Here is an 11,058-nt window from a genome sequence, read left to right as displayed (position 1 = left end):
TGAGGCTGTGCAATTCAGAGGCTGAACTACTGTTCAGGATTAAAACAACGATGCTGCTGAATAAAAAGAGGTTGTTGTGATGTTAGACCCTGGCAGGTAAAACAGTGACAATGATTTGACTGGACGCAGGGTAAATACCATGACGACTATTTCACCCTGAGAAATGAGCAGGCACACAGCTTGAAACAATGTATTTCGAGAACGTTTAATTTTCACAATTGCAATCCTCAGCCACATCAGAATAGGCTATTCTGAGTGAGAACACATGTTGATAATTAACGGGTTTTGGAAGAAAGTTTTGGGTTAACTTTTTTTTTAATCAATAGGATACGAAATTTCATCATCTTCTTCATCTCTTCCCTGAACTTGGTTTGTGTGGCTACATAGATACATGGGTTTGTACAGGAACTCAAATACATGAGAATGTACCCAGACTCTGTGGCAATATATGTTGGAGCTGTGTGATTCCCTCGGTAATATGCTGTTGTGGTGAGTTTGCTGGTTAAAATGTTAACGACTGCTGTTAGCCACAATACGACAAAACTGCCTGATACACTGAACAGTAACACGATTGATTTCCTTCTGCTTTTCATCTCTGGGTTGGTGCTATTCTCATTGTTGAGGCCCCGCAGTCCACTACGGACTTTGCTGGTCACTAAAATACGCTGGATTGTCAAAGTGTTAAACAGTAATATCAAACAAAAAGGCAGCCAGGCAACTAAAATACTTTCCATCAACGAGTAGGCCTCACCTGCAGGCAATGTATAAAAGGCCATATTGGAGCGACAGCCCCAGGCAACTTTGGAAATTATTCGGCTGGGTTCATATGCAAACAAGAAGGGTATGTTCTCCAAAGAAATCAGGGCTGGCAGCGTAGTTAAAATGACAGTGGCAGTTCTCACTGTGCAGTAGTTTGATTTAAACGTCTGACAACAGATCGTTATGAACCGATCAATTGTAAAAAAGACAGTGAACCACACAGACATATCCAATATGGCAGGATTAATGCAGAGAATGAACTTACAAACAGCAGTGTAGTACAGAAACGAATGTGGAAAGTGATAACTCAAAATGTGATACACAATGACATTGAAAAATATCACGAGGAAATCTGCAGTTGCCATGGCAATCATGTAAGCCAAGATACATTTAGAAAGTCCACAATTTCCACTGGAGAGAATGACGATGATCAGTAGGTTTGCTGTAAGAAGGAGAGAGAAGAGAAATAGATATCACAGGAAATGTTTGCGTCATAGTCAGAGGTGATTTTACATCAGTTTCCCAAAGACTTGTTTTTTATAATGGAGAGCAACGGCACTGACAGTTTCTTTTGATGACAAAACTACATTTAAAATTTACTGTCGGTGCTCTTCCAGCAATCTTTATATTTCATTGATGGCAATGTCTAAATTATTTCCAGATAATTGCTAAACATTTTTGATTCCAACAAAACTTTCTGTTTGGACACAAACATTGCGTTAACTTCCAGGATTGATTTTCTTTGTTGATACTCATCCTGGAGGAGCCACAGAGTAAATGTGCATCACCGAGTCTGTCTTTCACAGTTCCTTCTAAGCGTCTCTCTAATGAGGACTATTCCTGAAATTTGTTACATGAACACCATGACTTTCACTGTCCACGAAGAAAAATAACATTGCCTTACCAAGAACGCCAAAGGCTGCAATCACAGGATAGCAGATGTTCTTTATATGTTGAATTGTTACCATTCTAACGTTAAGAATGAGAAAATTTCGTCAAGTTGTCTGGCTCCTTGTGAAATCCATCTGGGATCCTTAATTTCGCTTCCTTTGTAAATTATGCCATCTCCCTGATATTACATGAGATCATACGTTACATTTGTCAAAACAATTAGCGGCAGTCCTTCAACAAACAAGGGATGGCTTTCCACCTCAGTGCGGCTGGATCATCAGGGAGGAATTCCCAAACATTAAACCTGGAGAAGGGAAGATTAACTCAAAGTGTAGGGAATATTTTGTGAAGGCTGAATCGGCCATTCTTTTTGTCATTGCTGTTGTGGAATCATGCTAATGAAAGAAAATCTTCAATTTACTCTCACGTAATAATATTGTTTCGCCTAAGAATGACAGTGGAATATATTGGTACTGACTGCTGCTTTGTGTCTCACAGGACAGTGCAAAGAGTAATGTCATTAGCAATTATGGGATCATTTATTGCTCCGGGTTGGCATCTGCTAATATTCCTGGCGATGACCGAAATCTAGCATTAATGTTAACTTGACGCTAACAAAGCACAGGAAGTACTCTAACTTGGTGTAAATTTCTGCATTCTTATGATGCAGAAGCGTGGTAGTGCACACATTCATTCACTTGCGCACACACACACACACACCTGTGCACACAGGCGTGCAAACATGCGTACACACTCAGTCTTTCACACACGCACGCACACACACAGTTTCTAAGGAATTTTGTGTGCAAACCATTATTAGGATTTCTGCAAAATCTGTGTGTCAGATTAACACGGGAAATTCACCCAGCTGGCTCAGGCTCAAGCTTCCCCTCCCAGATAATGGAAACTTTTCAGGTGGACGTTTAGAACCAGGAAACTAACAAAGCAGAATGGAGAGAATCAACAAGGATATTCATAGTGAATTTAGAGAATGCTTCCATCCTGTTGGGAATGTTGGGAATGTGATATCACACAATCATTGCTTAATATCGTACAGAAGAGGCCATTCTCCCCATCAAGTCTTCCACCAAAACCTCACTCATCCCGAGACTAATCCCAAATTCCACTCAAGGCCAAGAGCCTTGAATATTACATGTGCTCATCCAGGTGTTTTTTAAAGGTTCAGAAGTTTCCTGTCTCAATTACACTGTCGCACAGTGAATTCCAGGTTCCCACCTATCTCTGGGAGGAAATTAACCCTCAAACTCACTTTTTAAATACTCCTAATTTTCACTTTAAATGTCTGCCCCTTGGTATTAACTCTTCAGTCAAGGTGTTTGACCATATGTTAAAACACAGCTGAAAAATGTGTTGCTGGAAAAGCACAGCAGGTCAGGCAGCATCCAAAGATCAAGAGAATCGACGTTTCTGGCATGACCCTTTCTTCATGAAGAAGGACTCATATCGGAAACGTCGATTCTCCTGATCTTTGAATGCTGCCTGACCTGCTGTGCTTTTCCAGCAACACATTTTTCAGCTCTGATCTCCAGCATCTGCAGTCCTCACTTTTTCCCATATGGTAAAACATCTGAAATTGTGTGACTGTGTAACAGTGTGTCTCTGAACAAGTATGCATGACAGTCTGTCAGAGCATGTGATTACATCTGTGTGAGTGACATAGTGTGCAAGGACATGAAAGTTGCCACTCATGTGGATAGAGCTTGTAAGAAGGCCTATGGTGTATTAGCGTTCATTAGCAGAGGATTGAATTCAAGAGTCGTGAAGTGATGTTGCAACTGTATAGGACTTTGGTTAGGCCACATTTGGAGTACTGTGTGCAGTTCTGGTCGCCTCACTTTAGGAAAGATGTGGAAGCTTTGGAGAGGGTGCAGAGAAGATTTACCAGGATGTTGCCTGGAATACAGAATAGATCATACGAGGATAGTTTGAGAGTGCTAGGCCTTTTCTCGATGGAACGGCGAAGGATGAGGGGTGACTTGATAGAGGTTTATAAGATGATCAGAGGAATAGATAGAGTAGACAGTCAGAAACGTTTCCCCCGGGTACAACAGAGTGTTACAAGGGGACATAAATTTAAGGTGAAGGGTGGAAGGTAGAGGGGAGATGTCAGGGGTCGGTTCTTTACCCAGAGAGTGGTGGGGGCATGGAATGCGCTGCCTGTGGGAGTGGTAGAGTCAGAATCTTTGGTGACCTATAAGCGGCAATTGGATAGGTACATGGATGGGTGCTTAAGCTAGGACATATGTTCGGCACAACATTGTGGGCCGAAGGGCCTGTTCTATGTTCTATGTTCTATGAATGTACTTGTTGTGTGTGTGTAACTACAGTGCAGTGTGATTTAATGGAAATAACTGAATAAGAGTGAGGGGTGTGACTCTGAGGATGATTGCTGCAACATTTCAGAGACTGCGTGTGGTAAATTGAGTTTGAGAGAGTATGTGGGTATGACAGAGTCGGTGACCGCTTGTGATACAATGAGATCGGTGGCTGTTTGGGATTGAGTGTGAGAGACTGTGGGAGGTCGTTTGAGTGTACAGGGGTCTGTTTGTTTTCGAATTTTTCCTGGGGCAGGAACAGATTAGGTTTTATAGACAGTTACATCATGTATCATCGACACTCAGACTTTGTGCTCAGATGGACACATGCAGGCAAACAGGCACAGTCTCACATCAACATACCCTGGAACACAATTAGGAACATTCTCTCTCGCCCTCATAAACACACAAGTAGAAAACAACAGGGTTCAACGTTAACTCTGTTAATTATAATAATAAAGATTCAGATATAGAGCTATTTCACAGAAACGCATGAAACTGGAACTGAAGTAGGTGAATTGCTCGCTGGAACCTCCTCTAACATTTCAGAAGATTATAGCTGGTGAGTTTACGTTTACAGCTCCACATTCCCATCTAATCAGAGTAACCTTAGATTCTTGTAATGCAGCAGAATAAATTTACCTGTAATTTATAAGTATTTTTCCCCGCCTCAATCGCTTACTGTGACTGCCAGTTCCAAAGTTGCACAGCCCTAAAAACACAATTCTCATCTGTCCAAAAAGAGTGACCGCCCCTCTACACTAATCTTTAAATCGTGTCCCCAATCTGAACTCACCAACAAGGAGAAACATCCATTGCCCATCCGCAATGTCAGGATCATTAGGGACTTCACACACTTTGATCAGGTCATCCTTAACTCATCTAAAGTCCAGCAGAGACAAGACCAGTCTGTCCACCGATCCCCAAAGCACAAGTCACTCATTCAAAGTGTTGATCGAGTAAAATCATGAGATCTGTTGATAAAGCTGATAGCGAACAACTTTTTCGCAGGATAGGGAAGTCTAAGACATTGAGGATGGGGCAGAAGGGCCTGTTTCCATGCTATCAACCTCCATGATTGGAAACAAACACATAGAAAGGGAAACGTTTGAGATTCTGAAGGGAGATTACAGAGAGATAGGCAGGAATTTCGAAAGGAGATCCTCGAGAATAGTAATATCTGAATTACTCCCGGTGCTGCAAGCTAGTGAGGGCAGGAATAGGAGGATAGAGCAGATGAATGCAAGGCTGAGGAGCTGGTGTACAGGAGAAGGATTCATATTTCTGGATCGTTTGAAGCATTTTTGAGGTAGAAGTGACCTGTACAAGCAGGACGGATTGCACCTAAATTGGAAGGGAACTAATATACTGCCAGGGAGATTTGCTAGAGCTGCTCAGGAGGATTTAAACTAGTAAGATGGGGGGAGTCTTGAAACACATAAATGTGGATAAATCCCGAGGACCTATTCAGGTGTACCCTAGAACTCTGTGGGAAGCTAGGGAAGTAATGGCCAGGCCTGTTGCTGAGGTATTTGTATCATCGATAGTCACAGGTGAGGTGCCTGAAGACTGGAGGTTGGCTAACATGGTGCCACTGTTTAAGAAAGGTGGTAGCAACAAGCCAGGTGGTAAGAATAAATCAGTGAGAAGGACGTCGGTGGTGGGCAAGTTGTTGGAGGGAATACTGAGGGAAAGGATGTACATGTATTTGGAAAGGCAAGGACTGATTTGGGGTAATCAACATGGCTTTGTGCGTGGGAAATCATGTCTCACAAATGGGATTGAGCTTTTTGAAGAAGTAACAAACAGGATTGATGAAGGCAGAGCGGTAAATGTGATCTATGTGGACTTCAGTCAGGCGTTCAACAAGCTTCTCCATGGGAGACTGATTAGCAAGGTTATGTCTCACAGAATACGGGGAGAACTAGCCATTTTGTTACATAACTGGCTCAATGGTACAAGACAGATGGTAGTAGTGGAGGGTTGTTTGTTCAGACTGGAGTTCATGTTACCAGTGGATTGCCGAAAGGCTCGTTGCTTCATCCACTACATCATTTATACAAATGATATGGATGCGAGCATAAGATGTACGGTTATTAAGTTTGCAGATGTCACCAAAATTGGAGGTGTAGTGGACAGCGAAGAAGGTTACCTCAGATTACAACAGGATCTTGATCAGATGGGCCAATGAGCTGAGAAATGGCAGACAGAGGTTAATTCAGATAATTGCGAGGTGCTGCCTTTTTGGGAAAGCAAATCTTAGCAGGACTTACACACTTAATCATACGTTCCTAGGAAGTGTTGCTGAACAAAAAGACCTTGGAGTGTAGGTTCACAGCTCCTTGAAAATTGAGTCATAGATAGATAGGATAGTGAAGAAAGCGTTTGCCAAGCTTTCCTTTATTGGTCAGAGTATTGAGTACAGTAGTTGGGAGATCATGTTGTGGCTGTACAGCACATTTTATAGGCCACTGTTGGAATATTGCGTTCAATTCTGGTCTCCTTTCTATGGAAAGATGTCGTGAAACTTGAAAATGTTCAGAAAAGATTTACAAGGATTTTGCCAGGGTTGGAGGATTTGAGCTATCGGGACAGGCTCAACAGGCTAGGGTTGTTTTCCCTGTAGTATCGCAGGCTGAGGGGTGACCTTATAGAGGTTTCCAAAATTATGAGGGGCATGGGGAGGAAAATTGACAAAGCCTTTTCCCTGGAGTGCGGGAGTCCAGATCAAGAGGGCATAGGTTTAGTGTGAGAGAGGAAAGATATAAAAGAGACTTAACGGGCAATGTTTTCACACAGTTGGTGGTACGTGTATGAAATGAGCTGCCAGACTAAGTTGTGGAGGCTAGTACAATTGCAACATTTTAAAGGCATTTGGATGGTTATATGAATAGGAAGGATTTGGAGGGATAAGGGCCGGGTGATAGCAGGTGGGAGTCGAATGTGTTGGGATGTCTGGTCAGCATGGACGAGTTGGACTGAAGGGTCTGTTTCCATGCTGTGCATCTCTATGACGCTATGACTCTTTGACAACATACAATATTTAATTCAATGTTCAGATGAAGTGGTGGATGGCCAGGTGACTGACACAGCACATTTTCACAGGATAGGCCAGATCTGTGCCATATATACCAACAAGGAGAAAGTGCCCCACACCTGGTTACCAAAACTTTCCCTGCAATGCACAGGGAGCAGTGCTCCCAAGAAGTCAATCTCTGCTTCACTTTGGCAGTGTGCTCCTTCGAAGATTTTGTGCTTGCCCCACTCCCTCTGAAGCATATACCCAGTTCCTTCAGGTAATCTGTCCTGATGATGAAGGAAATAAAGCGTCAGTTGGTCCAGTTCCCAAAGAACATGGTCTCTTTCTTGCCTCCATTTCCCTTCGCTCCTGAAGACTGTCGAATGGTCACAGATGCTCATGAGTCTGCAGAATGAAGGTAGATCTGAACAGAAAACGTCAACGTTGTCTATGGACAGGAAGATTTTGACCTACAGCGATCCGCTGCCTGGAATAGTCACTCCACTCAGGCTCACACCTTTCCTGGTGGACTCAGGAAAGGCTCCATCCAGCACCCAAACAAGGCAGGAGAGAATGTGCAGCCCTGCCTGCCTTTCTGACACCTATCCATTGTATGAGGCTACATAAACAATGTTGGCGTAGAGCAGTCGGATCCAATCGTGAAATTCCTCTCGCAAAAGCCCATTTTGGAGAGCACATTCCACGTACAGTATCCTTCAACCTCATACAGGCTGATGAGCGAGGCGCCGTCTTTTTTTCATCAAGTATATACTTTATTCGTTAAAAATCTCTTTGTATACATACATAGTCACAAATGCAGTATGGTTCTTTTCAGCTGTGTATCAAGTAAACAAACAAAACATTGAACTTTGACTCTCATACATACAATATTAATATTGACATGTATTTGAGACAGTAGGAGGGTCCAATAACTGAACGGGATCACATTTACCTTTGGCAGGAAGTCCACTACACCTTGGCAGCAGCTGCCCCAAACATCTGCGTGTCCCTCACACATATTCCTGGACTTTGGAATGTGACAGTCTGCAGAGACTGGGAGAGATCAAGTTATTATTCTCACATCCCCTGGTCTTAGACATATCAGTTCTTCAGCTTTCACTGTGTTTGACTATCGCAAGGTCAAGTCGAATGTTTACAGAATTCAATCCGAGCTAAGCTAACTACAGGCCTTCATCAAAGTATCGTTTACAAAGCTCAGTACATCATTGAATTTAAGAAAAACATTCTCTTTAAATTACACAGTAAATGGATAATTTATTTCACATTAAATGGATAATTTTCCATTAAAATAACAAACCTCGAGATTTGAATGAAACACTTCATTTCAAGCTGATTAGGTACATTGGGAACTCTGGCCACAAACTTGACCACACGGTTAGCCTCTTCACAAGTTTTTGGGTTTGACATTCGTGGATTTTCGGACAATGATGATGTGAAGAAGGTCATTATCTCTGTACCATCCACAATGCCCTCTCCTCTAATCCTCACCATCAGATTTCTCTCCCATCCTAATCTCTCACATCCAGCTCCACCTCAATCAATCCCTCTCCATCCCAATTTCTGCTCCATCTTTCTCCCTCTCACCTGCACTGTCACTGAACTGATCCGCTCCTTAAGTTAATGCCATGTCAGTTCTCCAAAGTGCACTTTTTTTACCACACATGATGCTCTTCACTGGTAAGGATATAAAGATTAGCTAGGTCAGAGGAATATAGTGACATTTGGAATTAAAGATTTTTTTTTCCTGTTAAGAGTCAGTTCTGGATGCCTTCCCAACTTAAATAAACTCTAAATTACTTCAGAATAAATCTCTAGAACATTAATTCCATATCCCACCCAAACGCCCAGTCATCACATAAGGAAAAAAATTAGTTGAACGTTTCAAACCCCACCATCTTCTGCATAATAACCTCACTGATAATCTTGGCACAGCGTTGCATTTTGTAAAGTGAAGCAGTTTTGCTCTTCTCTCTGATCACACTAACTCCCAGACAGATCAACCTGAGAAACTACCAGTGCAATGACCTTGCCTTCCCTGGGTTTCCTCGTGCAGCCTCATGCTTCAAACGAAGGCAGTTTACAAGCCGATTGTGATGTGAGGTCGTCCTCTTTGATGTACATGGTGAGGTCACACTTGTTCTGTGAGGTCATGGTTTGACCTGCCCAGTACAAGGGCCCTCACTGCGATCACACACGGAGTTACTGAAACCCTCACTGACATCAGGTTACAGTATGTACATATTCTAGTGTTACAGACCAGTCCAGACTCCCTAGCCGTGAGATGTTAACCTTACTCAACAACCTAACCTCTCAAAATGACAATATCTACTGCATCTACATTCTGGATGATCACTTCAAACAATTCAGTCCATCAAGATATTATTCAGGCCAGAGCTGGAGGCACTGTGCACAGTCTTGTTCACTGCACCATACACAGTAAGAAGGTTGTGATTGCATTGGAGGGAGAATCAAAGGAAATCACCAGCATGTTTCTTGAGCTGTCGCAAGTTAGCTCTGAAGAGGGAGGCTGGATAAGCTTGGGTTGCTTTCTTTTGAGCAGAAATGAATGTATATAGGACTATATGGGGAAGGGATAAGGTGAATAGAAAGCAGTTCTACCCTTTGCTGAAGGGCCACGAAGAAGACGGCATAATTTTATGTTGAGAGGCAGGACATTTAGAGCGGACATGAGAAAAGATTTTCTCACCTGGAAGATAGTAGGGGCCTGCAATGCATTGCATGAAATGGAAAAGCTCACTTCCTTTAAAAAGAACTTGGCTAAGCACCTGAAATGTCACAACATTCAAAATAATCCTAATCCAAAGAGATGCAGATTGGTGAACTGACCATGCTGAATTTCCAGTAGTGTTCAGGGACTTGTAGTTTAGGTAAATTATTCAGCAGGAAAAACAGAGTGATAGTGTCGGAGAAAGGGTCTGGGTATGATACTCTTTGGAGGATCAGTGTAGACCTGTTGGGCTGTAGGTCATGTTTCCACAATGTAGGGCTTCTATGCACTATGTATTAAGTGCTGGGAAATGAGACACGTTTAGCCCTTCGTGTAATTTTGGAGGTAAAAACTTGACAGACAGGGCAGCGCTGTCCTGAATGACGCTACCATTACCGCCGTCCTGAATGATAGTATCATTCTGTGATTTTGAAGATAAGGTTCTGAATACTGTTTTTGTCTTTGTTTTGAGAAAATATTTCCCTGTGTACGTTCCAACTGTTGGTGTGAGCAGTGTCAGCTTCAGTTTCTGTATCAGAGTGCATGTTCAAAGATTGAATTTCCCAAATGTATTGTAAAAGTGAATTCACAAGGAAAGCAGTGGGATAAGAGTGTGCAGTCAAAGAGATGTACAGCATGGAAACAGACCATTCGGTCCAACCCGTCCAAGCCGACCAGATATGCCAACCCAATCCAGTCCCACTTGGCAGCACTCTGCCCATGTCCCTCCAAATACTTCCTATTCATGTACCCATCCAAATGCCTGTTAAAAGTTGCAATTATACCAGCATCCAGCACTTCCTCTGGCAGGTCATTCCATATCCGTATCACCCTCTGTGTGAAACGTTTGCATATGAGGTCTCTTATATGTTTCCCCTCTCACCAGAAATGTATGCTTTCTAGTTCTGGACTCCCCCACCACAGGGAAAAGACTTGGTCTCTTGATTCTATCCATTTTGTAACCTTCTATCTGGTCACCCCTCAGCCTCCGACACTCCAGGGACAACATCCCCAGCCAGTTCAGCCTCTCCCCATAGCTCAAATCCGCCAAGCCTGGCAAAATCATTGTCAATCTTTTCTGCTCCTTTTCAGGTTTCACAACATCATTCCGATAGGAATGATACCCGAACTGCACGCAATATTCCAGCAGTGGCCTAACCAATTTCCCATACAGCCGCAACATGACCTTCCAACTTCTGTACTCAATACTCTGACCAATAAAGGAAAGCATACCAAACCCCTTCTTCACTATCCTATCTATCTGCGACTCCACTTTCAAGGAGCTATGAACCTGCACTCCAAGG

At 42.8% G+C, this 11,058-nt stretch overlaps 1 protein-coding gene across 1 annotated transcript; it reads right to left on the bottom strand.

The window, feature by feature from the left end:
* Nucleotides 1-275: 275 nt before the first annotated feature.
* LOC148138481 (uncharacterized) lies at nucleotides 276-1,727 on the bottom strand. The gene is made up of 2 exons (XM_087981727.1): nucleotides 1,664-1,727; nucleotides 276-1,201 (listed from the first exon to the last, which is right to left on the bottom strand). Exons 1-2 carry the CDS (start codon nucleotides 1,725-1,727, stop codon nucleotides 276-278), a joined length of 990 nt encoding a protein of 329 aa, XP_087837853.1.
* Nucleotides 1,728-11,058: the final 9,331 nt, after the last annotated feature.

This window comes from Chiloscyllium plagiosum, unplaced genomic scaffold (assembly GCF_037043375.1).
Source record: "Chiloscyllium plagiosum isolate Xiang-an unplaced genomic scaffold, Cpla_swu_hap1 HiC_scaffold_40, whole genome shotgun sequence".
Classification (NCBI taxonomy): Eukaryota; Metazoa; Chordata; class Chondrichthyes; order Orectolobiformes; family Hemiscylliidae; genus Chiloscyllium; species Chiloscyllium plagiosum.
The sequence above is the reverse complement of the archived record's forward strand: the minus strand, read 5'-3'. Positions and strand labels throughout refer to the sequence as shown.